We start from the raw sequence: 25,706 nt of genomic DNA on the forward strand, positions 1-25,706 counted from the left end.
GATTATACTGTAAAAGGTAATTGCAAATCATTTTCCATTATTTATTGTGATATGCTATAACATTATTAATAATAATTACCAAGTAGCTCAGATATACATTGGTCTCCATATGTCAACAAGAACTTACCAGACCTGCTAGTGCCACCAGTGATGTTTGAACCTGAGTCATATTTCCATTCTCAAAGAGATCATTTGCTTCAAAAATATCATGTGGTTTCATGCCATATTGTTGTATGGCCTTGATAAAATTCCCAATGTTCTCCAGCTAAAATGAAACAAATGCAGGAAGCAACGCTTTTAGGAATTGTTAGTATTTAAGCGTGGACATGCTTAGACAGAAGTCTATCAGGGCTCTATTACACATAGCTAAGCCTTTAGGTTTAAGCTGTTTGTTTTTACCATGTGAGGATATAATTCCCTGCTCTCAAACTTTAAATGAAGCCTACTTATAGCGCATGACAGAATCCACGGTACTGGTACTGGTGGTCTTAACACTATAGTTTTGTTTTACCTATTTAAAATAGTTATCTTTCCCTTCATAACAAAAATATTCTCAAAGAGGCTTAAAAGTTCTTGAGGTTCACTGGGCAAATCTACAAACTGGATATACAATACAACAATCACTCTATTATCTACAATTATTTAAATACATATTTTTGTTCAAAGCATAAGACAAACTTTTCTCATGAGTATTTTCATGACCCCTCCTGTTGTAGTATCTATTTTAAGCTTCGCTGTGCTGGCCATAAACTGCATACCCATCTACACCCTTAATTATGTCCTAGTTGCTAATTTGTAGAGTAGAGTTACCATCCTAAGTAGAGTTACCATCCTAAGTAATCCTTTCAAGTCAACAGGCATGGAAGGGTTCTGTTTAGTATTGCATTGTGAGAGTATTGGAAGCCAAAACGATCAAACATCCTATTTAAGGAGGAGTGAGCAGTTTGCTTTTGTACTTCAGTATGAAGTATCAAATTCCCTGGGCTATGAACAATTTATTGCGTGCATAGCTCTAACAAGGGAAAGAAAAATGGGACACGTGCTAAGAGGTAGAGATTTCTCTAAGCCAGAGACAGTCCTAAACAAAGTTGTCAGTTCTATAATTCCTACAAGCAGTGCTTACCTCCTTGATCTCCTACTCCCATACACAACCCCCAAGGGGCAATACCTTCAATGTTATTCTATCAAAAAAGATAAAAATTCCCACTATTTGACCTTTAAATGCTACTTTACCTCAACTGATGAACAATTTCAATCTGCATGACAATAAATCTTCAAAGGCTAAATTGCTGAACACCTTCATGTAATGATTACTGTACATTTTCATTCATACACTGTGTCTTTCCTTCAAAATAAATTCCTCACAACTATGCAGCATATTATTTAAATGGTAGTTTTGTAGTTTACCTGATGCCAGTTCAGTTTGGACTGATTAATTTTCTTTATAGATCCTGGCTGCAGTTTGTTGATAAGCCTGCAAAAACAATAACATAAAGCGTTATTTTTATGCAGCTATTTTAATCATTTTGTAGCACTACTTGGGCACAAATTAATTTATTGACTTATTTATTTATTTATTTACATCCTGTTTTCTGTGCAAAAGAAACCCTAGTTGGTCAACAAATATAAACCACCAACAAATATAAACCATATAATACAAAATCAAATAATTAACCATTAATTAACAAAAGAGTATCAACTTTCTAATTCTTCCACAGGCAGGCAGCTTACTAGATCAAAACAGCTTATTTTTTTACACAAACAGTTTATATTAGGAGCAGTTTATATACTGAGAACAGCAACACTTTGTCCCAGCTGTACCACCTCAGGATGCATCTGAATGGCTGCCTATGTGAAAGCTGACCCATGAAGAGGGGGAGAAAAACCTCCCTCCATGTGGTAAATTTCAAGGAAAAGGTTTCCACACCTTGCCTTTTTCTCAACATACTATTTTTCTATGTGCATTTCATGGAGGAGAATGAAAACATACAACTACATGCAGCAGATAAAAAGTTCTGTTACTTCATATTGACTATATGAATCAATCTCTAGATGCTAAAGAATTTTATAGGTGGCCACCACACAAACTACAAAAATCTTAAGAAATGTGTCCGGGTACAAAACTATGTTTAAACCTCCTCCATAATTAATGGGGGAAAAACTGGTTGCATCCAAGGCTCTATTCAGTCCAGTTGGGCTCTGTAAGAAGGTCCTGGTGGACAGTCCCTTTGTTGTTATATAGCCTATTGTTCTCTAACTGGTAGGCTGAGACCTATAACTGGGTTGCACCAGTAGCATCACCACTGTATTTGGGTTTCTTTTAAAAGCATGGGCTCAGGACTTACCCTGAGCCCTGTTTGCCGCCCTGTGTCAGGAGTAGGCTAGAGGAGGGCTCCAGGGGTGGCAAGGCAGCTTGTGCTGGCCCAGGCAGCAGCTGGACGAGCAGGGCTCCAGGACCTTCAATGGCAGCCAGGGGAGCTTGTGCAGCTGCACAGAACTTCCCCCCCCAAGCCATTCCCCTGCCTGGCTTCGGCCCTCCTTGAATGGGCCAGTTAGGCTGATCCTGACGAGACCTGAATAAGCGGGGCTTGTCTGGCGGACCGCAGTTCTGCAGACTTCATTGTGGTCTACCAGCGGGGGATTTATTTGGGCTCCAGCCTCGCTGTCCTGGGTCATTCAGCCTTCGGCTTTGTCCCGCCCTCCCTTTATCTGGTGGTTAGCCGGCTTTTGGTTTTGGTTACTGTTTATTCAGTTTCTTTGTCACAACTTTTGGTGGTGTTTGCATGGGGCCGGATCCAGCTTTGGGGGGAAGGGGAAGCTGGCCTGTGTGCCTACTTTCCCCCACTCTGAGGATCCCAATAAGGGATTTTGAGGGAGGCCTTACAGGGGACATGCGCAGCTCGGGGGCTGTCAGGGCAGGCTCTTGCCAAGTGGCAGGGGAATCACACAGCTTCTCAAGTCCAAGTGATGCCCCGCATACTGTCATCCCAGGCTACTACCCAGCAGGCGGGTTGGGAGTAGGAGATACAGCATCAGTCGGAAGGCGGGTCAGCTGATGACCTGTAACCAGCCCCTATGCTGTAACCAATAAAAGCTGTGGCCATTTTAAATCAATTTAAAATCCCAACACCATGTCTTGGTCTTATTTATGCTGGGGGGTTTCTTGCCTTCTTCACCCACTCCCATTTGGCACTGGGACAGCAAAGGAAGCAGTAAGAGTGACACCAGGAAAAGGCTGTATAGAATACATATTGGTGGGTGTACCCCTGCTCAACAGGCAAAACATGTCAACATCTCCTCCCATCCAGAACAGATAGGCTTTAGGACTGATTAAATATGGACCATGGGTCAAAACGACTGAAGACTATGGTCCAGATTGGAGGAAAACAACCCACAATGAAATGAAATTATGCTGCTTACTCGCATAGGATGATACCATCCTTCATGCCCAGCTGGAAATTTGCCCCAATGCTCATTCCAGTAACTTCTTCAATCCAGTTGCGGAGATCTTCTTCTATCTGTGGATCATATTTTAAAGCAATCTACAATACAAAACAAAATGAATTCAGTATCTTCCTTTTCTAGGTTTAATAAAAATAATTTGACATTTGACTGAGGAACGATAAGTTTATAAAAGCATCTGCTCCGGTACTATCTCAGGCATCTGTTTGGCTGACTTGCAAGGATTAAATCGCTAAAGCTTCAGAAGCTTTACCTGAACACATTTGATTTCTTAGCTATTTAAATCAGCCAAAGAGTTTCTTTTAAAATATTTAGGACCAGGATGTGTACTTTGTGCTACACAAGAGTTCTATCCGCAATACAGTAAGGAGCATCTTGTCTTTATGAAAGGCCCTCAAACAAAGGAGGGGGAAATCAAGAGTAAAATAAAAGTATTCATTTATAAATTCTAGTAAATGCAATGCATTTTAAATTTTTATAAAATCAAAGATCATCTCCCCAGATTTGTGTTTACTACAGATGGCACAGATATGAAGCTGATCAAAAGGCACTGAAAGACAATATTCTGAAAAAGTGTTTCATTTTTAGCATTCAACAGTGAGTCAACATTGTTGTAAACAAATCTGGATATGATCAATACCATTTTAAAACAAAGAAGATTAATTGTGCAAGTTAGATGGTCAACCTATGTTTGATAGTAAATCCCACTGATCTCAGTAAAGTGTGATTTTAAAGCCGTTTGGATTGGGCTGCCCATTTGGTTTTTAAAATACTGCTTTCTACTACTACAGAAGTTGCTAAAAAAGCAAATCACAATCCTGCCTGTTCTATGACATATGCATTTATAGAGAGTGCTGTGGTTCTTTGTGGGATCAGTGAAAATCATCCTCTCTCCCTTCCTGCTATTACTGTGTTGGGTATGACACAGTTCTGTCTGCGCATATAACAGCAGCCAGGCACTGTAACCACAGCAGGAGCTGTCTCCACACATACGTTCTGGTTCAGCTGAGAGTAGCCTATGTATGCTGGGCCCAAGTAATGCTTAACTCCTATCAAAAGCTGCTCTACAACCTACTTTCTATGTGTGAATGCATGCATGGAGATCAGGAATGTACCCACAGTAACTGCATGCCAATCCTGTCCACAGTCCACCACTCAAGAACAGACTCAAGATTTGTAAAAGTGCATTATATGATACGCCTCCACAATATATAAGAATCTGAGTTTTTCTTTTCTTTTCCAGCTCGGGCCCTTTTTAACACTACAGAGATATAATTAACAGCTCATGTCATCACTAGAAGCATTTCAGACAGAGAGAAAGAATGTTGGCTGTTGAACAGGAGTGTAGAAAAGGGTGACGCATGTTTGCCTTCAGACCACTGCAGCCAAGGAATGTCATCAATTTTGTCATTTCTGTAAAACCAGCTTCCCCCCCTTCCTTTCGCAACCTTCATGCACATTTGAAATCTGATCTTTTCATAGCAAGAATTGACTACTCAAGGCCTTGAAATGCTTCTATCCTCACTGTGCTCCAGCAACTAAAGATCAGCCTTATGGCACTTCCCTCACAAATATTTGCTTTGGATTAAAACATATGATAGAGGGCCAGGCAATGTATGTTTTGTAAAGAAGCTTTAAAAATTTTCTTCATGGCAACAATGAATGAAGTGTTTCAAGCAGACTTGCAGGGCTTATCTGAAAAAACTTAGGCAAACAAGTAACAAATAACCTGCATTGTGAGTAGCTCTAGTTATTTTGTTAGCTAAAACTCAGATGCTCCATCATCTCCAATGTTTAGATAGTAATTGCTACACTCTGATTAGGTATTGTGTTGACAGCCCAGAAAACAGACAGACAGCTGCTGGAGGCCACATGAACCTTAGTTTGTCTGAATCAAGGAGAATGAATTATGGCAATTCATATGGCAGAACAGGACGCAACAATCTAAAGATAATCAAGGTACACAAAGCGGTAAGTTTACCTAAATGAAGGAATTTTTAAAAGTTACTCTGATAGCAGTAAGCAGCCCAATCCCAAATGACATTACATTTGGCATGGCAATTTATAGGTAGGATGGGGTATGCTACAATTCTGTGGGAACACGGGGTGGGGGGGGGACACCCAGAATGTGCACGGCATGTAGAGTTCAGCTTCCAGAGAATCCAGCTTTACATCAACTTTTACAAAATGTTTTTAGGCCTGAAAAAAAGATACAATTGAGGAATGCTGAAAAGTAAGTGGGGTGCTGAATAAGGTGGGATCCTGCTGCAATGTCAGAAACCTGTTGTTTGCACCACTGCAATTGAAACAGTTTTACAATAATAAGCTATATTCTGTTGCATTTATAGGGCCTTTTCCCTAAGTCAAAGAATCTTTACCCTTCCTCAGTAAGGCTTGTTCTTTTATACATTTAACAATTCAAGCCTCAAAACAGTTTTTCAACAGTTTACCTGGTGCAGATGTTATATCTAGAGGCCTTAAGACACTCTGTATCCTTCTTTAAAAAGTAGCATTACACTGCTGTCTCCTTTTCCTTTTATCCCTTAGAAGCTCCTTGATCAATTGATCTTGAGCAGCATATATCTAGTGATGGAGGGATATAAGGACTGAAACAAATCTTGCCACTGACAATGTAGCCTTGGGGTCCCTATCACTTAGTAAAAAAGGCATTATGTCAGTCACAGAGGCATTGGATTTGTATATTAAAAGGGGGAAAATATAGTGTGATCGAAGTTCCTCGTAAAAGCGGCCTTCCAAAAGGGCATGGGCTAATGAGTCAATAGAGCCAGAAGAGCAAGGGCAGATCCTGTCAGAGTATGGTATATTCAGAATTCTGCCCTGCATTACCATAGAAGGGTTAGGATTCAATCTAGCCAAGCAAAAAGCTCTACAGAGACGAGGAGCTGTCTCCTTTTAAAAAATTTCAATTTCCAATTTCAATCAAAACCTTTTCCTATTCTTGCCACTATGGATCCTTTAAAAACAAAAAATACCAAGAACTGATTACATGCAAAGCATATATGTTATGTAAGCATATCTTTGGCCCAAATATACAAGCTTACAAGTTGAAAGACTGGAACTAATAGTTGTCATAGTTGTCAAGAGTTACTGTACAATCCTAAACAGAGTTACACCTTTCTAAGCCCATTGACTTCAACTGAGTTAGAAGGGTGTAACTGCCTTGGATGGCACTGTTAAACAATACGGAAATAAAATTAAACGTTCTAAATACCAAATTAAAGCGTCTGCTCATTAATTTTATACATATGTAGATAAGTCCATTGCGTGGACCAGAAAGTGAAATTGTAACAGGAGATGAAGAGAGGGCAGAACTCCTCAATTCCTACTTTTCCTCAGTCTTTTCTTATGAGGGAAGTGGTGCTCAACATGGCATAAACAGAATATGTGATGAGGGAAGGGATTTGCAGCCTAGAATTGGCATTGGGGTAGTGCACAAACACCTGGTTTCTTTAAATGAAACAAAATCCTCAGGGCCAGATGAATTGCACCCAAGGGTACTCAAAGAACTTGCAGATGTAATTTCGGAACCTCTGTCCATTATTTTTGAAGTCTTTTTTGAGAAAGTTACTACCTTGATGGATACGGGGAATGCTGTAGACATAGTTTATCTAGATTTCAGTAAGGCTTTTGATAAGTGACTAGTGGAGTTCCTCAGGGATCTGTGCTGGGCCCTGTGTTGTTCAACATCTTTACAAATGACTTGGATGAAGGAATAGAGGGGATGCTTATTAAATTTGCAGATGATACTAAATTGGGAGGGGTAGCAAATACGGTAGAAGACAGAACCAGGATGCAGGATGATCTTGACAGGCTGGAGAAATGGGCTAGAACTAATAAAATGCACTTCAACAAAGACAAATGTAAAGTTCTGCATTTAGGCAGGAAAAATCAAATGCATAATTATAGGATGGGGGAGACTTGTTTGAGCAGTAGTGTGTGTGAAAAGGATCTTGGGGTCTTAGTAGATCAGGGGTCTCAAAACTGCGGCTCCAGAACCGCATGCGGCTCTTTGGCCCGTTGAGTGCGGCTCTCCGAACTTGGTTCGGAGCCCCTGCTCTTGCGCCCACTCGCGCTGGCAGCCGGGCTGCGGAGCCAGCGCGCCTGAGAAAGAGAGAGAGAGAGAGCGGGAGAGCGGGCGTGCTGTCTCCCCCCCCCCGCCATGGAGAATGGCCAGGTCCCCCTTCCCCTTGCCCTCAATGGTTGGAAGGCTAAAGCCTCCCCTCCCCTCTAGCAGCATGATTGCTGGGCGGGCGGCTCAGCGGTTCCTGGCCCCCCCGCCTATCAGCTGTTGGGCGGGGCGGGCTTCCTTTGGTAGACCTGGCCTCCGGCTGAGTCCCATTGGGAGGCCATGTCTACCCACTGGCTTTCTTGGCGGTAGACCTGGACTCCGAGGAGGGGAAAAAAGTCCTTCAGAGTCCAGGTCTACCAACTGGCGTCTAAGGGCCTCCGGAGGCCAGGTCTACTGCCAAGAAAGCCAATGGGTAGACCTGGCCTCCCAATGGGACTCAGCCGGTGGCTAGGTCTACCAATAGGCTTTTATGGCGGTAGACCAGGCCTCCAGACGAGGACTCCGGACGGGGAGGGGGAAATGGCAGGGACTTACAATTTAATTTTTATCAATAAATAAGATCACTATTAAGTATGATATCAAGTTTTATTCAGTGTACCTAAAGTTTTAAGTCTTAATTAAACTATAATTAAAGTGTATTAAGTTAATAAACAGTGTACCTACCTATATAGTTTAAGAAATTTGGCTCTCAAAAGAAATCTCAATCGTTGTACTGTTGCTATTTGGCTCTTTTGACTAATGAGTTTGCCGACCCCTGTAGTAGACCAAACACTGAACATGAGTCAGAAGTGTGATGCGGTAACTAAAAAGGCAAATACAGTCTTGGGCTGCATCAACAGAAGCATAGTGTCCAGATCACGCGAAGTCATGGTATCGCTTTACTCCGCTCTGGTTAGACCTCACCTAGAGTACTGTGTTCAGTTTTGGGCACCACAATTTAAGAAAGATGTAGACAAGCTGGAATGTGTCCAGAGGAGGGCAACAAAGATGGTGAGGGGTCTGGAGACCAAGTCCTATGAGGAAAGGTTGAAGGAGCTGGGTATGTTTAGCCTGAAGAGGAGAAGACTGAGAGGGGATATGATAACCATGTTCAAGTACTTGAAGGGCTGTCATATAGAGGAGGGTGCTGAGTTGTTTTCTGTTGCCCAAGAAGGCTGGACCAGAACCAACGGGTTTAAATTAAATCAAAAGAGTTTCCGTCTAGACATTAGGAAGAATTTTCTAACAGTTAGAGCGGTTCCTCAGTGGAACAGGCTTCCTTGGGAGGTGGTAAGCTCTCCTTCCCTGGAGCTTTTTAAGAAGAGGTTAGATGGCCATCTGTCAGCAATGCTGTGACCTTAGGCAGATGATGAGAGGGAGGGCATCTTGGCCATCTTCTGGTCACTAGGGGTGTGAGTGGGGGAGGTAGTTGTGAATTTCCAGCATTGTGCAGGGGGTTGGACTTGATGGCCCTGGTGGTCCCTTCCAACTCTATGATTCTATGATTCTGTTATAATAAATAATTCTCATTTAATTAAGAGCCCATTCCTGAAGGGGGTAGAGCTCTTTAGTAGCTGGTGTGACCCCACGCTGGTGTGCCACTTTATCACAAAATAAAGTGGCACCTATACCGGCACAAGATCAAACATGCCAGCATCCGAGAGCTGCCTTTGGGCAGCTTCCTAACCCTGTTTGCCCCAGGAATGCCCCCTCAAGCAGAGGCATGGCTGTGCCACCCTTTTTTGGTGGTGCCGCCTCGCTTTGTGCAATGGGGCATTCCCCTCCCTTTTAAAATTTTTAAATACTTTTTTTACCTTCACGGTGGCTGCACCGCTTCCTCAGAGGCTTCCCGGCCACCACGAATCTACCCTCCCCCCTTCAGGAATGGACTGCCCATGACTGAATAGGGGAAAAAAGACTATACTGATGCACAATTTCACCACCGTGCTATGGAAGCAGCCATAAACTCAAACTTTTCTTAAAGACAAGGGGAATTAATGGGGTTTTATAGTATTTTATAATAGAACTATTAACCACCTTAAGCCACATGAGAAAGGTGGCATATAAATATTTTAATAAATACAATAAAAAGGATTAACTGACTAAAGTGCAAAATAATCAAAAACATAGGTAGAAATTTATTTTAATAACACAGTATGACAGTATAATAATCATATATGTGAATCAATAAATGGCATAGAATGTCAAATCTGCCATTCGTTTCATTTATTTTTAATGAGAATTTCTGTTTAAAAGAAAAAAATGAGAAGATGAGGATTTAGAACTTCAAACAACAGCTGTGATGTGCAAGGTCAGATATGCAGGCCTTTCGTGAGCAGGGAAGTCACCTCCAAACACACACACACACACACACTACACACACTTGTCAGGAAACAAAATGAAGCTTTATATACAGCAAGTATCACTTCTAGTGCAGCTCCTCTTAAAACCAACCCAAAGAATCAGACTGGCAGTTGTAATCAATGAGGTAAACTGGTTTCTGACTTTCCAGTATATTACTTCCCAATAAGAACATCATAATTTTATATTCTGAATGGCTAGAATCAACAAATCAAACAAAACTATAGGCACATGGCTGATAACCTGGCAGAAACAATACATAAGCATGCAACCGCAGTAGTTTCTCCTGGTGTTGTTCACTGCTGAGCATGTAAACTTTGTTTTAAATAGAAAAAAAAACATTAGTGAAAGGTCAATGTTTTATTTGACACGTGTCTGTAATGTCAGGCAAATAGGTTAGGTACAGTAGGTACTCATGACCTGACTGCACAGTACACATATTCTGCAGCACATTTAATACTGGAAAGATACAGCATTGTGCTTCAAATTTCTCATTAAAGGCAGTAAAGGTGAAATTGACATGATTTTTATCCTGGTAAAAGACAAGATTTGAACAGCTTCTCATAAAGTTTTATTTTTTCCTGAATGGGAGTCATAGAACTGGATGAAGATGACCTGAGGGAAGCAAACCCTCATTTACTAGGTAATGCAACCCAATTTTGGTCCATTTACTAGGTAATGCAACCCAATTTTGTTTCTATGAATTCTATACTTAGTTTATGCTACCAGTAACATGCCCTGACCTGGATGGCCCAGGCTAGCCTGATCTTGTCAGATCTCAGAAGCTAAGCAGGGTCGGCCCTGGTTAGTATTTGGATGGGAGACCACCAAGGAATACCAGGGTTGCTGTGCAGAGGAAGGCACTGGCAAACCACCTCTGTTAGTCTCTTGCCATGAAAACCCCAAAAGGAGTCGCCATAAGTCGGCTGCGACTTGAAGGCCCTTCACACACACACACACACACACACACACACACACACACACACACACACACACACACACACAGTAACATGTTTGTTCCCATAATGTTGCTCATTTTGTCCCTTTTTAAAATCAAATTTAATATCAGGCTTCAGGAAGAGATCTCCAAAATTCAAAGACAGTTCACTGTTTCACAATTTAAACTTGTTTAAATGCTCAAAATGGCTCACCTCATTATCTTAGTAATCCCTGCAACACCCTTGGGAGGTAGGCTGGTATTATCACCACAAAGAGAATCATGAGAGCATTAGACAAGACCTGTCGGACCAGACAAGTGGTCAATATACTCCAGCATTCTGTTTCACACATTGGCTGACCAATTGCCCTAGTAATTCATAGTTCAGGGGAAGAGTATATGCTTTGCATCTATAAGATACCAGGTTGAATCAACCCTTGAAAGTTCCAACTAGAAGGCAGCAGGACATGCAAGACTTCAGATAGAGACTTAGGAAAGAGGCTCAGCTTGACTGACTCGTCAGAGAGTATAGTGTAGCATATGTGCATATTACTATGCCTCATAGAAGGAAGTTTGTGACTAAGCAACCTAGCTCATAATTCCATGCCTTAACCACTATACCACACTCCCTCATTAATTAAAGCTATCTCTTAAGGCGCTACATAAAGAACTTCTGAGATCTGCTGGAAGTTATGCACTGTGAGAAACTTGGACTTGTCAAGACAGCTCCAAAAAGGATTGATTGGATTAATTACTATGATACAAATACATACAGTTGCAATTAGTGTATGATAGTAAGTAATTAGTAGCTGCAGACAGAGAAGCAATTCCTTGATGCCACATTTCATTTTTTAATTTGTTGGGTTTTTAGGCTGCCGTTTCCTGACCAGGTCAGGCTCAGAGCGGCTCACATTGATTTGTTCATTGTCTGGCTGCTCAAGTGAACATTTATGCTTCATTCTGGCTCTTGGTTCTTAAGAAATAAGGTTTGCCTTTACATCTATTAATATGGAAATAAGTATTTTCTTTTAAAAACGTTAAGATCACAAATCCTTGTATACCACAACCAAACATTCAACTTAAGTGAACTGTACTATTAATGGTTGCCAAAGTCTGCACTGCATCCTGGTTGAAGACCCTGTCTAGGGCTCCATGCCAAGTTATGTCCCAGGAAAAGTACATGTCTCATTACAAAGACCCTGTCCTGCAGACATGAAAAGCAATTGTCCCCCATACTTCAAGCAGCAGAATGAATAAACTATTAAACAGATGTTACACCACTATGCGGTTTGAGTGGAAGATAACCAGGACAATTGTGTTTTGCTACTATTCTCCTTGACTAAAATGTTCTCTTAAATAGGCATAGTATGGTTTTGGTTTCATTATCTCATTTCTATACTGCTTTCTTGACATATATGTAAAGCATACAAGCCAATAGCAGCATAGGCATAATGAGGACAAACCAAAACACCACAAATAATTACAATTGACTTATGTAGTCACACATCCACACATTTCCACTGTGAGCAAGCACTGACTAGACATCACCTTTAATAATAATACACATTTCAGTATTATTCTGGCAGACTAACTAAATAACGAAACAACTGTAGAAAAATTCCAGATTCCCAGTAGATCACAAATTCTTACTTGCCTCTTATTAAAGATTTCTTGTAATATACAACAAAATCTTGGCTACATTCCCAAAACCACCCGCCCAAGAGAAATCTCCGTGATTTTGACAGAAGTATTCTAGATTTTCAATTATACAGGCTTTTTAAGTCTGAAAACAACTTACTATATCTAGGAAGAGAGATGAGAGTAAATACAGTCAACTACAGGGCCCCTAGATATTTTGGCAACCTGTTTATACATTAGGTTACATTGAACCTATGAAAATGTATCTCAAAAATTTAAAATGGCAATGTCTGTTGGTACCACTTGCCTGATCCAAAAGAAAATGGGATAACATAAGGAAAGAAAAGTGCAAAAGATGCTTGAATCACGTCAGTGAAATGACAATATTTTCAGTTCTGCAGATTGTCTTCATTTCCAGTCCCACCCTCAAACACATTCTTAAGATACCAAAGAAAAATACTTGTTTACTGGCAGATGTACAGAAAGCATGCAGACTGCAAGAAAATAATTCACAGTCTACCAGAACAATCCACAGTAAATGTCTGCACAGTTTCAGGACTTTTCTTTACAGAAAACCAAGTCAAAGTAGAATTTACCTCCAATCAGAAGTAAATGCAACAACAACGTCCTGCAGCCCTGTCAACAATTCACAACAAGCAGCTGCCATGGAGATGGCCTATTTCTGATATAATATGTAATTATTACATCATATTTGTGTATCAATAAATACCCCAAGAATGCCACTAGTCACACTTCCAGGTTAGATTAATGGAAACCATTATACATGGGGCTGTCTTTTAAGACACATCAGAAACTTCAGTTGGTCTAAAATGCTGATGAAAGGCTGCAGGTAGGTATGGATTTCAGACCTCATGTTATACCAGTCTTTAAAAATAAGTCCTGATTGCCTGTGCACTCCTGTGCCCAGTTATCTCTCTTACCTTTAAAGCTCAAAATGGCCTGGGACCTGGTTATTTAGGTGACTACCTGCTCCCATATGAACTTGTTCAAGTAATCCACCCTTCTTCAAAGGCCCTGTTTTGTGAACCCTTTGCTTTTGGAAGCAAGGCAAATGGTCCCAAATGAATATGGCTTCTCAGCTGTGATACCTCACTTATAGAATGCCCTATTCCAAAAGTTCACTCGGCACCTACTGGTTTTCTTGTACCAAGTCAAAACTTTTTTAAAAAAATTCAACCAGGCATTTGATGTTGGTCTGTTTTCTTTTCCGGTTGTGCTGTATACACTGTTGCGTTATTTTATGACTGGGTGGTTCTTATGGTTTCATGATCAGAGGACTTTATTTTTATGACTTTTATATTATGAATAATAAATTGCTTAGTTGTACTTTTTATTTTAGTGCTTTTAACAATTGTGGCATTTTATATGATTTTTATTATTTTTATGATGTGTTTCAAACTGCTTTAGATGGAATTTCTTTTCGAAAATGCTTTAATTAAAATTTCTAAAGCTAGGTATACAAGTGCTAACAGATCTGTCTTGACTGGAGCTGCATGATAAATTATTGCCTCCTAACCAATTTGCTGTTGTATGAAACATGCTACATTTGTATGTCATGTTACTAAGCCAAATATAGTCCAGTAGCTACCTATTGTGGCCTGTCAATAATTAAGCCAGCGTGGTGTAGTGGTTAAGAGCAATGGTTTGGAGTGGAGGAGTCTGATCCGGAGAACTGGGTTTGATTCCCCACTTCTCCACATGAGCGGCGGAGGCTAATCTGGTGAACTGGATTTGTTTCCCCACTCCTACACATGAAGCCAGCTGGCTGATCTTGGGCAAGTCACGCTCTCTCAGCCTCACCTACCTCACAGGGTGTCTGTTGTGGGGAGGGGAAGGTGATTGTAAGCCGGTTTGAGTCTCCCTTAAGTGGTAGAGAAAGTCGGCATATAAAAACCAACTCTTCTTCTTCTTCAAAACAGTACTATTTGCAATCCAAGTTGGGCAGCAAACCAGGAGGTATACTTATTTATTAAAAAAAATTCTGAGCCACCTGTCCAGGGAATCTGCCTGAGCCCCTGCTAGGCTGCCATAAGTGCCTGGTAGAATGTATTCATCTTAATTGTGAATATGAATGTACACATACACCTTTTCACTACATATTGATCTACTAGCTGCATAGATTCCTCCTTCTCTCTCCTTTTGCACATTGCAATATCGATCAACTTTAAATCTGTTCCAGCTCTACAGTTTCATATGAGGCAGTCAGGCCTATACATTATAACCGCTCAAGCAGAAAATGTCCACTGTAACATACAACTACTGCATTCAATGAAGGCACTGAAACCTTAAGAAACAAAGCCCATAGCAATTTGAGCAGCTATCCTATTACTAAAAACCAGAGCACTTAAATTCCTTCTACATATGGGTCCAGCTGGAGTTTCGCACTGTCTTGGGATAGAAAGTTATTGAAGAAAACAGATGACATAGGAACTTCCACACGTAGTTAACAAATGTTTAACCACATTTGCCTGCCATCCCTATGATGTAGTACATTAAAAGAGAAAAGAGACAATTATTCAAAAAAAAACCCTCTGCTACTTGATCACACAACATTAGCTCACCATTTCCTCTGAAAAACATTTGGGATTTATAAGGAAGCACCATCTAATTTGCAGTATATAAGAGGAGTAAAACCATCTACTGTGATGTCAGATTAATTTGTTTACCACAAGGAGATTTTTAATTCATGAAAACAACGAAGGCTGGAATTTTAAAATGGAAAAATATTTGAAAGTTTGCATGATGTCTATTTTTAAAAGCAAATAATCTTTCACCATTCCCCACCTTTCATCTTGGTTTCCTGTTTCTATCTTTATTTTCCCCAGTATTAAGGTTTCTTACTGTGGTTGGATCCATGCTTTGTGTACCATTTCAGATTTGTTTTATACATTATTCATAATAAAAAATTGTAACAAATCTGGGTTTTCAAGAGGGCATATGTTTGTTTGAACCACCATAGATAGCATCATCCTTGTATACCCCTTCATTATTATCTATCACCATGACCCCAACCTTACTACCCCCGAACTCCGAAACCCTATCTTTTCTGAATGCTTTCACGGTCAGAGTTCATTGGTTCTTGTAGGTTATCTGGGCTGTGTGACCGTGGTCTTGGTATTTTCTTTCCAGATGTTTTGCCAGCAGCTGTGGCAGGCATCTTGAGAGGAGTAACACTGAAGGACAGTGTTACTCCTCTGAAGATGCCTGCCACAGCTGCTGGCGAAACGTCAGGAAAGAAAATACCAAGACCACGGTCACACAGCCCGGACAACCTACAAGAACCTATCTTTTCCATTTGATTGATATTACAGAACAGTTGGGAAGGGACAATGATACTTCCATACATTAAGAATTCAGGGGAAAAGTAGAGCAGAAAGGCTAGGGTAGGGTCAACTGCAAAAAAACAAACAAAAAACCCCCTCTCCCCTCTCATCCCAATAAGGAACAGCCTCAGACTTACCCAGGGTTGCTTTTGCAGCCAGCGGGCTCGGGCAAGTGAGGGAGGTGGATCCTTCCCTGGCCCCACTGGTGGTGGCTCACAAGCAGTGGCAGTTGGACTTGGCCGCAGCCAGATGTTGATTGGCATCTGGATCAGTTGGGAGGGGTGTGACATCCAGGCGGACCTGGAAGCCTAGGGCTTCATTTGGGTCCGCTTTCCTGGTACTTAGGGGGTGCGGCTGGGAAGGTGGGATTGGGGTTACTATATGCTTTTGTCACAGCTTTTTGTAGGTGGTTTGGGCATTGGGCCAAATCCAATGGAAGGGGGCTGAGCCTGTATGCCTGCCTCTCCCCAAGACCCATAAGGGGTCCAGGGGATTGGGCCATCCAGAGATATGCCCACTCGGAGGCTGTTGCTTAGCTCTAGCCCCCAGGTAGCCACACAGTGGCTTGTACCCAAGTTGGATCCCTGGACTTGCCAATCCATGTGGTTCTACTCAGCAGGCAGACTGGGGTGATGATGAGTGCCATTGGTCAGAAGGCAGGTTCCCCGATGCTGGATCCAGGCCTGATGCTGCGCCAAATGCTCGTGCAATTGTACTCAATAAAATATGTGGCTTATTTTCCTCCAGCAAGGGGTCAGTCATTTATTTTCCCTTCACCCTCTCCCTTGCCTCTCAGGCAGCATCTCCTATAAGAGAGAATGTAAGAAGTGGATTTTAAGCCATGACATCCATGGTCCAGATAGATACTAAATGTATTAGTCCAAGGACCACAGAAAAATACTCATCACTGGACTGTGGCGCTAGCAACAAGGAAGAATTAGCCAAAGCCGAAACCTAACCCAATACAATGCCATGCATCAGTTAAGTCTGGAACGCTGAGGCCCAGGTGTGCCTCAATTTAGCATTGGAATGCTGAGACCCAGGTGTGCCTTAATTTAGCATGCTAGCCCAGGTGTGGGTTAGCATGCTAAATTAAGGCTTCCGCATTCCAATTCTATGCGGATTTAGGCATGTCTCACTTTGAAAACAAGGTCTAATATATGTTGCATTTGGCTTCAAATCTGACTTGACTTTATTATTACTTCACCACGTGGATAGCTTAATATGGCCTTAATTGGTCCAGTTCTATGCATTCTAAATGCTATCTATCCCTTGAGCTTTTCTTTACAATGCAGCTAGCTCTGAATAAATTCTGTTATGCGTCATGTGTGGCTACACTACCTTCAAAACTGTGTGAAGGCTCCAGGGCAGGGCAAATTGTTATTCCAACGCAGGCCACCTTCTTCAATGAATCTTCAAGTATGCATTAGAGAGGGAATGGATTATTTATAGGTAGATTTCATTTTCTGCTAATGACGAGTCTAAGAGTTCACCCTGTTCCCCACATATCTTCACTATCCCTTCCTCCTTTCCTTTGACTTGAACCCTAATGAGTAGGAAATCCTTTTGCCTGTTTTTAAATAGCTTGTGTCTAAATCATTATTTCAGGGACAAGTCAGCAAGACATATTCTTGTCTTGTTTCAAAGAGATAAGAAGGAATGGCTTGTTTTGAGTCCTTGCCGCTTTCTAGTCTCTCTTCAGATTGTCATTGGAATTCTAAACGTTTATTACTCTCATTACTTAGGAATAGTATTATCAGAGCATTTGGGCTGAATCATAATGTTAGCCATTTAGGCAGCATTTATTCATTAAAATTTTTACAAGGGGGGGACCTGCAAGAACTTGTGAGTGGGGGGGGGGGAATCTCATTTTTCCCTTGACCACTATTTGTTCTTTCCCTCTCCTGAAAGCTTCCATAGCCTCTCTGCTTTTCCTGCTTCCTCTTCTTTCCACTCATTAACCAATTTACATTTAACTGCCCCCCATCTTCAGCCGTCCCTCCTTCCCTCCCCCTTGGCAGCCACTACCCAGGAAAACTATGTCCCAGTTGTGCAGAGTCAGCCAACAGACCAGGCCCAGATGCACAGTGTGGAACCCACAAGAACTTGTGGGGCACACTTCACTTTCCCCTGTATCCCCCTCCCCACACTATTCCCTCTTTCCTTCCTCCTGGCAACCCACATATTCTTACTCTACCTTGCTTCCTTGTCTCCTTTCCACCCACCCATCAATCTTATCTACCGCTCAACTTCTGCTATATTATTTACTTATTTCAGTTATATCCCACCTTTCTTCCTAACGTGGACCCAAAGCAGCTAACATCTTTCATTTCTGCTCCATGCTATCCTCACATAAACCCAGTGAGGTAGATTAGGCTGAGAATGTGTGACAGGCCCAGTGAGCTTCCATTGCAGAATGGGTATTTGAATCTGGGTATCTCAGACCCTAGTATGACACCATACATCACAAGCTACAACTACCACTGAGTCTCTTAAAGCTACAGGCACTGCTTCTAGTATTTTGGGTTTTTAAACCCCCTCTTGTACTCCCCCCCCCCATATTTCAGATCTTCTGCAAACTGGGGGCTTTTTTGTTTGTTTGTTTGTAGAAAGCTATGCTTTACCTGTCCATGGCTCCAGCCTCTGGATTTAAACATCCACAGACTTGGCCATATTGATAATGAAATATTAGATATCCTGCCTTTCCCTTGTAGCTCAAGGCAGCTTTTTCAGTTCCGAATTAAAACCATACATAATACAATAAAGCCCCAGTAACCCCTGCTGCCATGCCTGCAGCTTAGACCCCATTAAAATCCCAAGTACATAAAATAGTGTTGCAGCTCTTTCCAAAAATTTCTAAGAATGGCACTGCCCTCTCTTCAGGCAGCTCACTGCGAAAGGTGGGAGTCACTACTGAAAAGGACCAGGCTCTAGTAGATAGCAAGCTGGCAACTTTAAGTGGGGAACAACCATCCGACATAATCACATGAAAAAATAACAGCCTGACTCAGGAGTGAAAAATGAGTGTATATAGTGTATATTGAACAGGTATGGAGTGTATATTGAACAGGTATGGAGAGTAAGATGGAGAAAAGGAAATGGGCTCTTATTCTGAGATTGGAAAGAATCAATGCTTAGTGGCGTGGAACAAAAATAGGGTACCTTTCAATGCACTTGAATAATCTGAAGCAGGAGTAAGCAAGAAAATATCTCCTCGTTACTTTTTTTTCTGCTAATCTCTCTCACTATTTGCATCTTCCTTGTCTCTCCTTCTTTTGGAGCAGAAACAAAGTTTCTTGATAACAGAAAATTATGTTAATTTATTTAAACTCTGAAGTTTAAACTTCGCTAGACATACATGCTGGGATCCACTGATGCACAAATGGAAACATAGCCTAATTCCGCTTGTGCAAGTTCTTCTGCGATACCTAGCATTTTCCTCCTTAAACATCTTGGGCAAGCAGAAATGAAAGGAGTACAATAAGTTTGATTTACTGCATGTTGTCACTGTAGTCTTTTTTCTTGCATATCCTCTTTCACAATAGCTCTAGCACAAGTGGAAATTTTGCACTGGATCAGACCCATAATTTCTTGGCAAACATGCTTGTGAGGCTTCACAATAATACATAATAAAGAAATATGAATTGAAATATAGGGAACAAATTGCAAAATTTGTTTATTTCAGTTTCAGTTTCCCAACTGCAAAAATTAGAATGATAAAGTTATGAAGACTAGCAAGATCAAGATTAAAAGCACATTAAAAATGATATAATTACAAACAGCTGCTTGATGAACAGATTTTGTTAGTCATGTAAATTTTCTAATGAGTTGCTTGTTGAAGAATAACACTCAAATAAGATCCATTAGAAAAATATTATAGTTAAAAGATAGATGTCACAGACAGTGTGATCCTAAACCCCCTCACCAAGAAATAAGACCCAATAATAACCACAGAACTCACTTTGGAATAAGCATGCTTTGGATTGGAGAGGCAACATTGCACTTGGAAGTATGTTCCACTGAAACCAGTGGGCCTACAGAGTAGGAATGGACTGAACAACAGAAATATGAACCAAGCAATGAAACGTGACATGTTATTTTTCAAACAAACTAATACTGGAATGTTATTCTCCTGCCAATATATAGCAATCTGCCTATCCATCAAAATCACTGCAAAATCACTGCAATAAACCACCTATGAAGGAAATAATTCTTTAATACAAAACATCTCACAAGCACCCAGAAGGAAAGATACTTTACAACAATGTTAGCTACTTTACAACTGTGTAGCTGCAGTCTCTTAATTCAAGATAATTTAGTACAAACAGATAGTGCAAAATTAGCACATTTATTCTGTTGCATCAACATTATGCCTAAATGTTGTACAGAACTGTCAAGACATAAATCTAAACAAAACTGGATATGAATCAATGACAACTTCAGAGTGATAATTCTGCCTTAAATAGTTCACTAATTGGATAGCAAAGAAACTCTCTATATGTGTGTGTATACACATATGCACACACACACTGTGTGTTTCATCTTTGTGGAAATGTATTCTCAAATTTATTTTTACCTTTTTAATACTTGCCACATTTGATAGGGTTTTCAGATACAAAATATTCAACAATTTTCTGACCAAAATCCTAAAACCTTTATGTTATTTTGTTACAACAGATACCAATAATATGTAAATGAATATGCAGCCTGGTTATTCCACTAGAAGTACAAGCCAGTGAAGTCTGATTTAGACTGTTACCGCACTAGGTATTCCCAGTGATGTATCAAGAGTTTGGAAACGTTATAAAAAACATCACTTTAAAAGGGTTTTTGGATACTATGGCTAAAAAATGGTTGGAAGACGTCTTCACAGCTAAAGGGGCCAAAGTGCGAACAGTATTTTTTATAACAGTTTCAAACCCTTAATACATCAGTGGGAATACATAGAAAGTGCGAACAGTATTTTTTATAACATTTTCAAATTCTTAATACATCGCTGGGAATACCTAGTGTGGTAACAGCCTTAGTTAGGCTGTAATAAAATCTGAAAAGGATTATTTGATTAGACAGTTTGTATGGCTCAAGCATATGAATATATATTTTTGTATCCAGTCATAGATTGTCCTGTGAATTTTTGCATTAGATTTTATGTAGAAATTACCGTACTGATCAAAACTATGGAGCCAAACCTCATCTTCTGCTTGTGGAAGGATGCTTCTACCACTGTGTGTGTGTGTGTGTGTGTGTGTGTGTGTGATTTTCACCAGCCTTCCCCCCAACTACACACCCACACATCATGATGTTCTTGAGGTGCCCAACCCAACAGCAGTAATTTGGGGGTGCAGGGAGGCTACAGTGGGAGGGTGAAAGTAATAATGTTCCGTTCCATGAGCGAAGTACTTTGCAAAACTTCAGTTCTAACTCAATGAATAGTGTAGAGCAGATGGTCATTCCAATATGTAGATCATAAAAGCAGGTGGAAAAGCAAGGGCAATCAAAGCAAATATAACATAAAATTCAACAAGAACCTAAAGCACCACCATTATGCTCACTTACAGAAATCACTGGGACTTACTTGCAAATACATATGTATGCAAATGAGCTTTTAAAACAGGCTGAGGCAAATACTCACCCAAAAATGAAACTGACTTGGAGAACAAAAATAAAATAAATACTTAGAGGAGTTGTTTGTTTCATCCCACAACCCCCCTTATTGAAAAATCTAGCTTTTGCTTTATTTTCATTTTTCTACGTACTATGTATTATCTCCCCATTATTATATTACTGTATTTTATCATGGGGAACTAGAACATACTCTCTAGATGAAGAGTGAGGAGAGTCTTGGAATACTTTATTTCCCAGAGGAGTTAATGGAAACTAAAACCCAACCAGAAGCAGCTTCCTTTGTGTGCATCTATCTTCCCCCACTCCTCCCCACCACTTTGGACTTGAGAGCAGCAGTGTGGAGACAATGAGTATTCTGTGCACAACGCCCACATGGATTGGCTGGTCTCTCCCCAGTACCCCATGATGTAATGTGGTAGGAATGTGCAGGGGCTTTGAGCTGGAAGTGTGTGTGTGTATGTGTGTGTGGGGAGAGAGGTGGCATTTCTCATCTGTTTCCCAGACCAAAAGGGATCAGAAAATTAACAATATTATGCTGGTATATTTGCCAAGCTTTGCTGCAGTGGATTTTTTTTTAACACTGCTGTCCACAATGGAAGGGACCAAACACAAACAAAACACCCACAACCCTGAAATCTGGCTCCACTCCCGTATCAGTGCATCATGACGCTTGGAAAAATATGACTGCATCCAAGAGCGGACAGGAAATGTGCAAGTGAGGGGGCAGTATCAAATGAAGATGCAGGGGATGGCACTGATTAGACTAACAGTGGTGTAGATGTGAGGACTATATGAGTCTCAGTGCCAGGACATTTAGGAAGAAAGGAAAAAAAAACACCCGGGGAAACCTGGTTTCCAGTGGAACTGCATCCCACTCTCTTCTAAAAGAATCATCCGTTTCTCACTCACAACTTCCACAGTACGAATAGCACTTTTGCTGCATTTTGATCTGCCACTCCTTTTCAACATGGTTTTAACGATGAGCCTCACTTTCAGAAACCAGCCTGTCTCCTCCATAACATATATCCTCTGTTTCGGTGAGTTTGTGTTATGGGCATTTCACTTTCCCTTCGCAGCCACCGAAGGATCCACTCAGGCCCAGGCTGGGGAATGCTCTCAGGAAAGCAGAAAGGGAGGGCTCTGGAGAGAGCGAGAGAGTGCGCCAGTCAGCTCCCCCCAGCACACCACCCAGCCTGGCGCTAGCAAGCGCTAGGCTGGAGCCACGTAGGCTGGAAGCACCTCGCGCTCCCCCTGCTGCCGCCATCTCCCGCGCTTGGGTGGGTCCCACAGGCAGAAAGAAGAGTGCGGGTCTTAGAAGCCGTGAAGAAGGGAGGGTGGGAGTGTGTGTTATCCTTTAAGCCACAGCAGCCCTCTCATCTCCGTTTGAGGAAGCGCAATCCTGAGAGCGAAAGTGCCTTCCCTTTCCTTTGTTTATACCTTCGGTGGTCCCGCGATGGGGATGGTCGCCTCGGCCTCTGCAGCTGGGAAGGAGGGAGGGACGAGGCAAGAGAGACACCAACACAGCTTTGGGGGAACACTCTCCCACCCAAAGACAGAGAAAATGCAGCCCACCACAAAAATTAAAGGGCGCAACCGTGTCTCAAAACTTCCAAACATATGGCCAAATTAACAGAATTCCTACATGGAAAAGATATGGAAGAATTCAAAAAAACTTGGGCAAAGGCCATCACATATTGGGATAAACTGGCAAAAAATGGATTGTACTATTTTAGTTAGTGAGTTATGGAAACAAGTTCTATTACTTTTCTATTTTACTGTTAATAATGTAATGTTTAAAACTGTTTAGACACTTCTTCGGAAGTCTGGTGGTGGGTCACTTTTTAAGGTGGGTGGAGGGTCAAAAGGGTATTTTTGTTTTTTGAACTTTATAACTTTGTAACTATGAATGTATTAAGTAGAGAATATAATCTTTTGTATTTTATTTGTTTTTTTATTATTGTATTTGTTTGTTTTGTTTTATGTGAAATATATATATATATATATATACACACACACACATATAACTTCCAAACGCAACGGACGAGGAACTGCTTCTCACAACCCAAGAAAGCGGGCTCAGAAAAGGAGACTCCAACAGAGGCCTGTTTCTCAACCCAGTGCGCCACTACAGCGGCAAAGAGGGGAGCAATCTCTTCCTCTCTGGTCCTTCGGAACAAGGGGGTGGGAAAGACATTGGCCATTTATTCATGGAAGGTTTTGCATTGGATTTGTCACTCTATAGATGCACATTTTCCCCATCTGAATGCTCAAAACTCTACATTGGGGCTTATTGTTCAGTTTTGATAATATGGATGGGGGAAAAGTGCATCTGAAGAGTGGCAAACCCAATGCAAAACCTTCCATGAATAAATGGCGGGGACTCTCCGGCGCTTCCAGCGTCGCAAGATTAAAAGGGAGGGGGGAGCGCACGTCACTCCGCACCAGGCGCTGGGTATAATCCGATTTATCGTGGTTCGGCCCCCCCCCGTTTTAATTTTCTGTCACCCGCCTTGCGGACATGTGCTGCTGTTTCTGTTTAATGCAAAATCCGTGAGCAAAGGAGAGGAGAGGAGGAGATGGGTTCCCATTCTGGACGGGGAGGGAAGCATGGTGGCTTCCCCCCCCCCCCGAGCAAATAGGACCAGGGCTTTGGAAGGGAGGACTCGCCCCTTCGCGTCCCATCAGCAATCAAGCAAAGCGCTTCAGCCCAACTCAGTTACTTCCATCTGACCCCTGATTTCAATAGGATGAAGCGGGAGTAATGCTGCAGTGCAAATCATGTGCCGAGAGCGGGGCGGACAGAGTGCCTTTCCTTCAAGTTCCACAGCAAAAAGCCCCCACCCTTTTAATGAAAAAAAATCACAGCATTAGGCCTGTTCAAAGACTTTCTCCGCCTTTTTTTCAAAATCAAAAGCAAAACTTTTTTCGAGGCCGTGCATTATTTTTCATGGGTACCGGGCGATGGAAGTGAAGGTGCTGGAGAGAAGGAAAAGGCTGGTTTCCTTCTTCCCCAAAAGAGGAGGGTAGGAAGGCAGCTTCTGCGACCAGAATGTGTGCGTGCTAAAGGGGGGGGGGCTGCTGCTGCTGCTGCTGCTAATGGGATGAAACTCTCCCGACCGCAGGAATCGAGCAAGAGAGACAATGCCTCCTCACTCGTTATCCCCCCACCCAACTACCCCCGACCCCATCGCCATCTCTTATCCAGAGAGAGAAAGAAATAACTCCTCTTGCACCCCCTCCCTCCTGCACAAACAAAGCAGGCAGGGCAGTACCCGAGCGGGCGGGCTCCGCAACCACAACCCTCTCCCCAGGCTGAGCCCTACCTTGTTCTTGACCTCGGCGGAGAGCCCGTAAGAGGGGCCCTTGTTGAAGTGGGTCATGGCGGCGGCGCCGGGTGGGTGTCGGTGCCCCCGCTGCGGGCAAGAGTCAGTCGCCGTGCCAGAGGTGGGCAGGAGGCTGGCTGGCTGGCTGGCTGGCTGGCTGGCTGGCTGGCGCTCCCTGCCTGCGCTCGACTGCTCGCTCCGTCCTGCCAGCGAGGAGTGAGCGAGGGCGGGTCGCATTCGAAGCGGGAGGGAGGGACATGGAATCCGCCCGCCTGCCTGCCTGCCTGCCTGCCTGAGAGGGAAGCCGCCGTCGACGCCTCACTGCCGGCCGCAGAACGTTCTAGTCCCTCCCCTGGCCCGTGTGGAGGGGAGGGGGAGGGGGCGGCTTGTTGCTTCCCGCCGAGCCAGGCTGTTATTTCTCTGCTGCAGGGCCGGATTTCGGTTGGAGGAGGCCCTAAGCGCTTGAAGGTAATGGGGCCCTTTCTATGTCCAGCTGTCCGTTGTCAACAACAAACTGTCGCTGTTTTTTTTGGTGTTGAATATATGCTCTATGTAGAAAAGGGCAAGAGTCCAGTAGCACCTTGAAGACGAACAGGAATATTTTCTAGTAGAAAAGGGCAAGAGTCCAGGAGCCCCTTAAAGACTAACAGAAATATTTTCTAGTAGAAAAGGGCAAGAGTCCAGAAGCACCTTCAAGATGAACAGAAATATTTTCTAGTAGAAAAGGGCAAGAGTCCAGTAGCACCTTAAAGACGAACAGAAATGTTTTCTGGCAGGGTGTGAGCTTTTGTGAGCCACAGCTCACTTCTTCAGATACAGCTTAGAATGTGAATCCATCTGTCTTTAAGTAGAGGAGAATGAATTCAGACAAGCATCGGTATGTAAATGTTTATTCACTCTCCTCTACTTAAAGACAGATGGATTCACATTCTAAGCTGTATCTGAAG

General features: G+C 42.1%; 1 protein-coding gene across 1 annotated transcript in view; it reads right to left on the reverse strand.

Moving 5' to 3' along the window:
- Positions 1 to 25,706, reverse strand: part of CNN3 (calponin 3) — a 58,873-nt gene that overhangs the window by 4,613 nt on the left and 28,554 nt on the right. Inside the window, exons 2-5 of the mRNA XM_056844467.1 lie at positions 24,760 to 24,823; positions 3,421 to 3,542; positions 1,408 to 1,474; positions 128 to 265 (exon numbers count right to left, since the gene is read on the reverse strand). Coding sequence (XP_056700445.1) covers positions 128 to 265; positions 1,408 to 1,474; positions 3,421 to 3,542; positions 24,760 to 24,816 — 384 coding nt within the window. The 5' untranslated portion in view covers positions 24,817 to 24,823. The remainder of the gene's footprint in view (positions 1 to 127; positions 266 to 1,407; positions 1,475 to 3,420; positions 3,543 to 24,759; positions 24,824 to 25,706) is intronic.

The sequence above is a fragment of the Euleptes europaea genome, chromosome 2 (assembly GCF_029931775.1).
Source record: "Euleptes europaea isolate rEulEur1 chromosome 2, rEulEur1.hap1, whole genome shotgun sequence".
NCBI lineage: Eukaryota > Metazoa > Chordata > Lepidosauria > Squamata > Sphaerodactylidae > Euleptes > Euleptes europaea.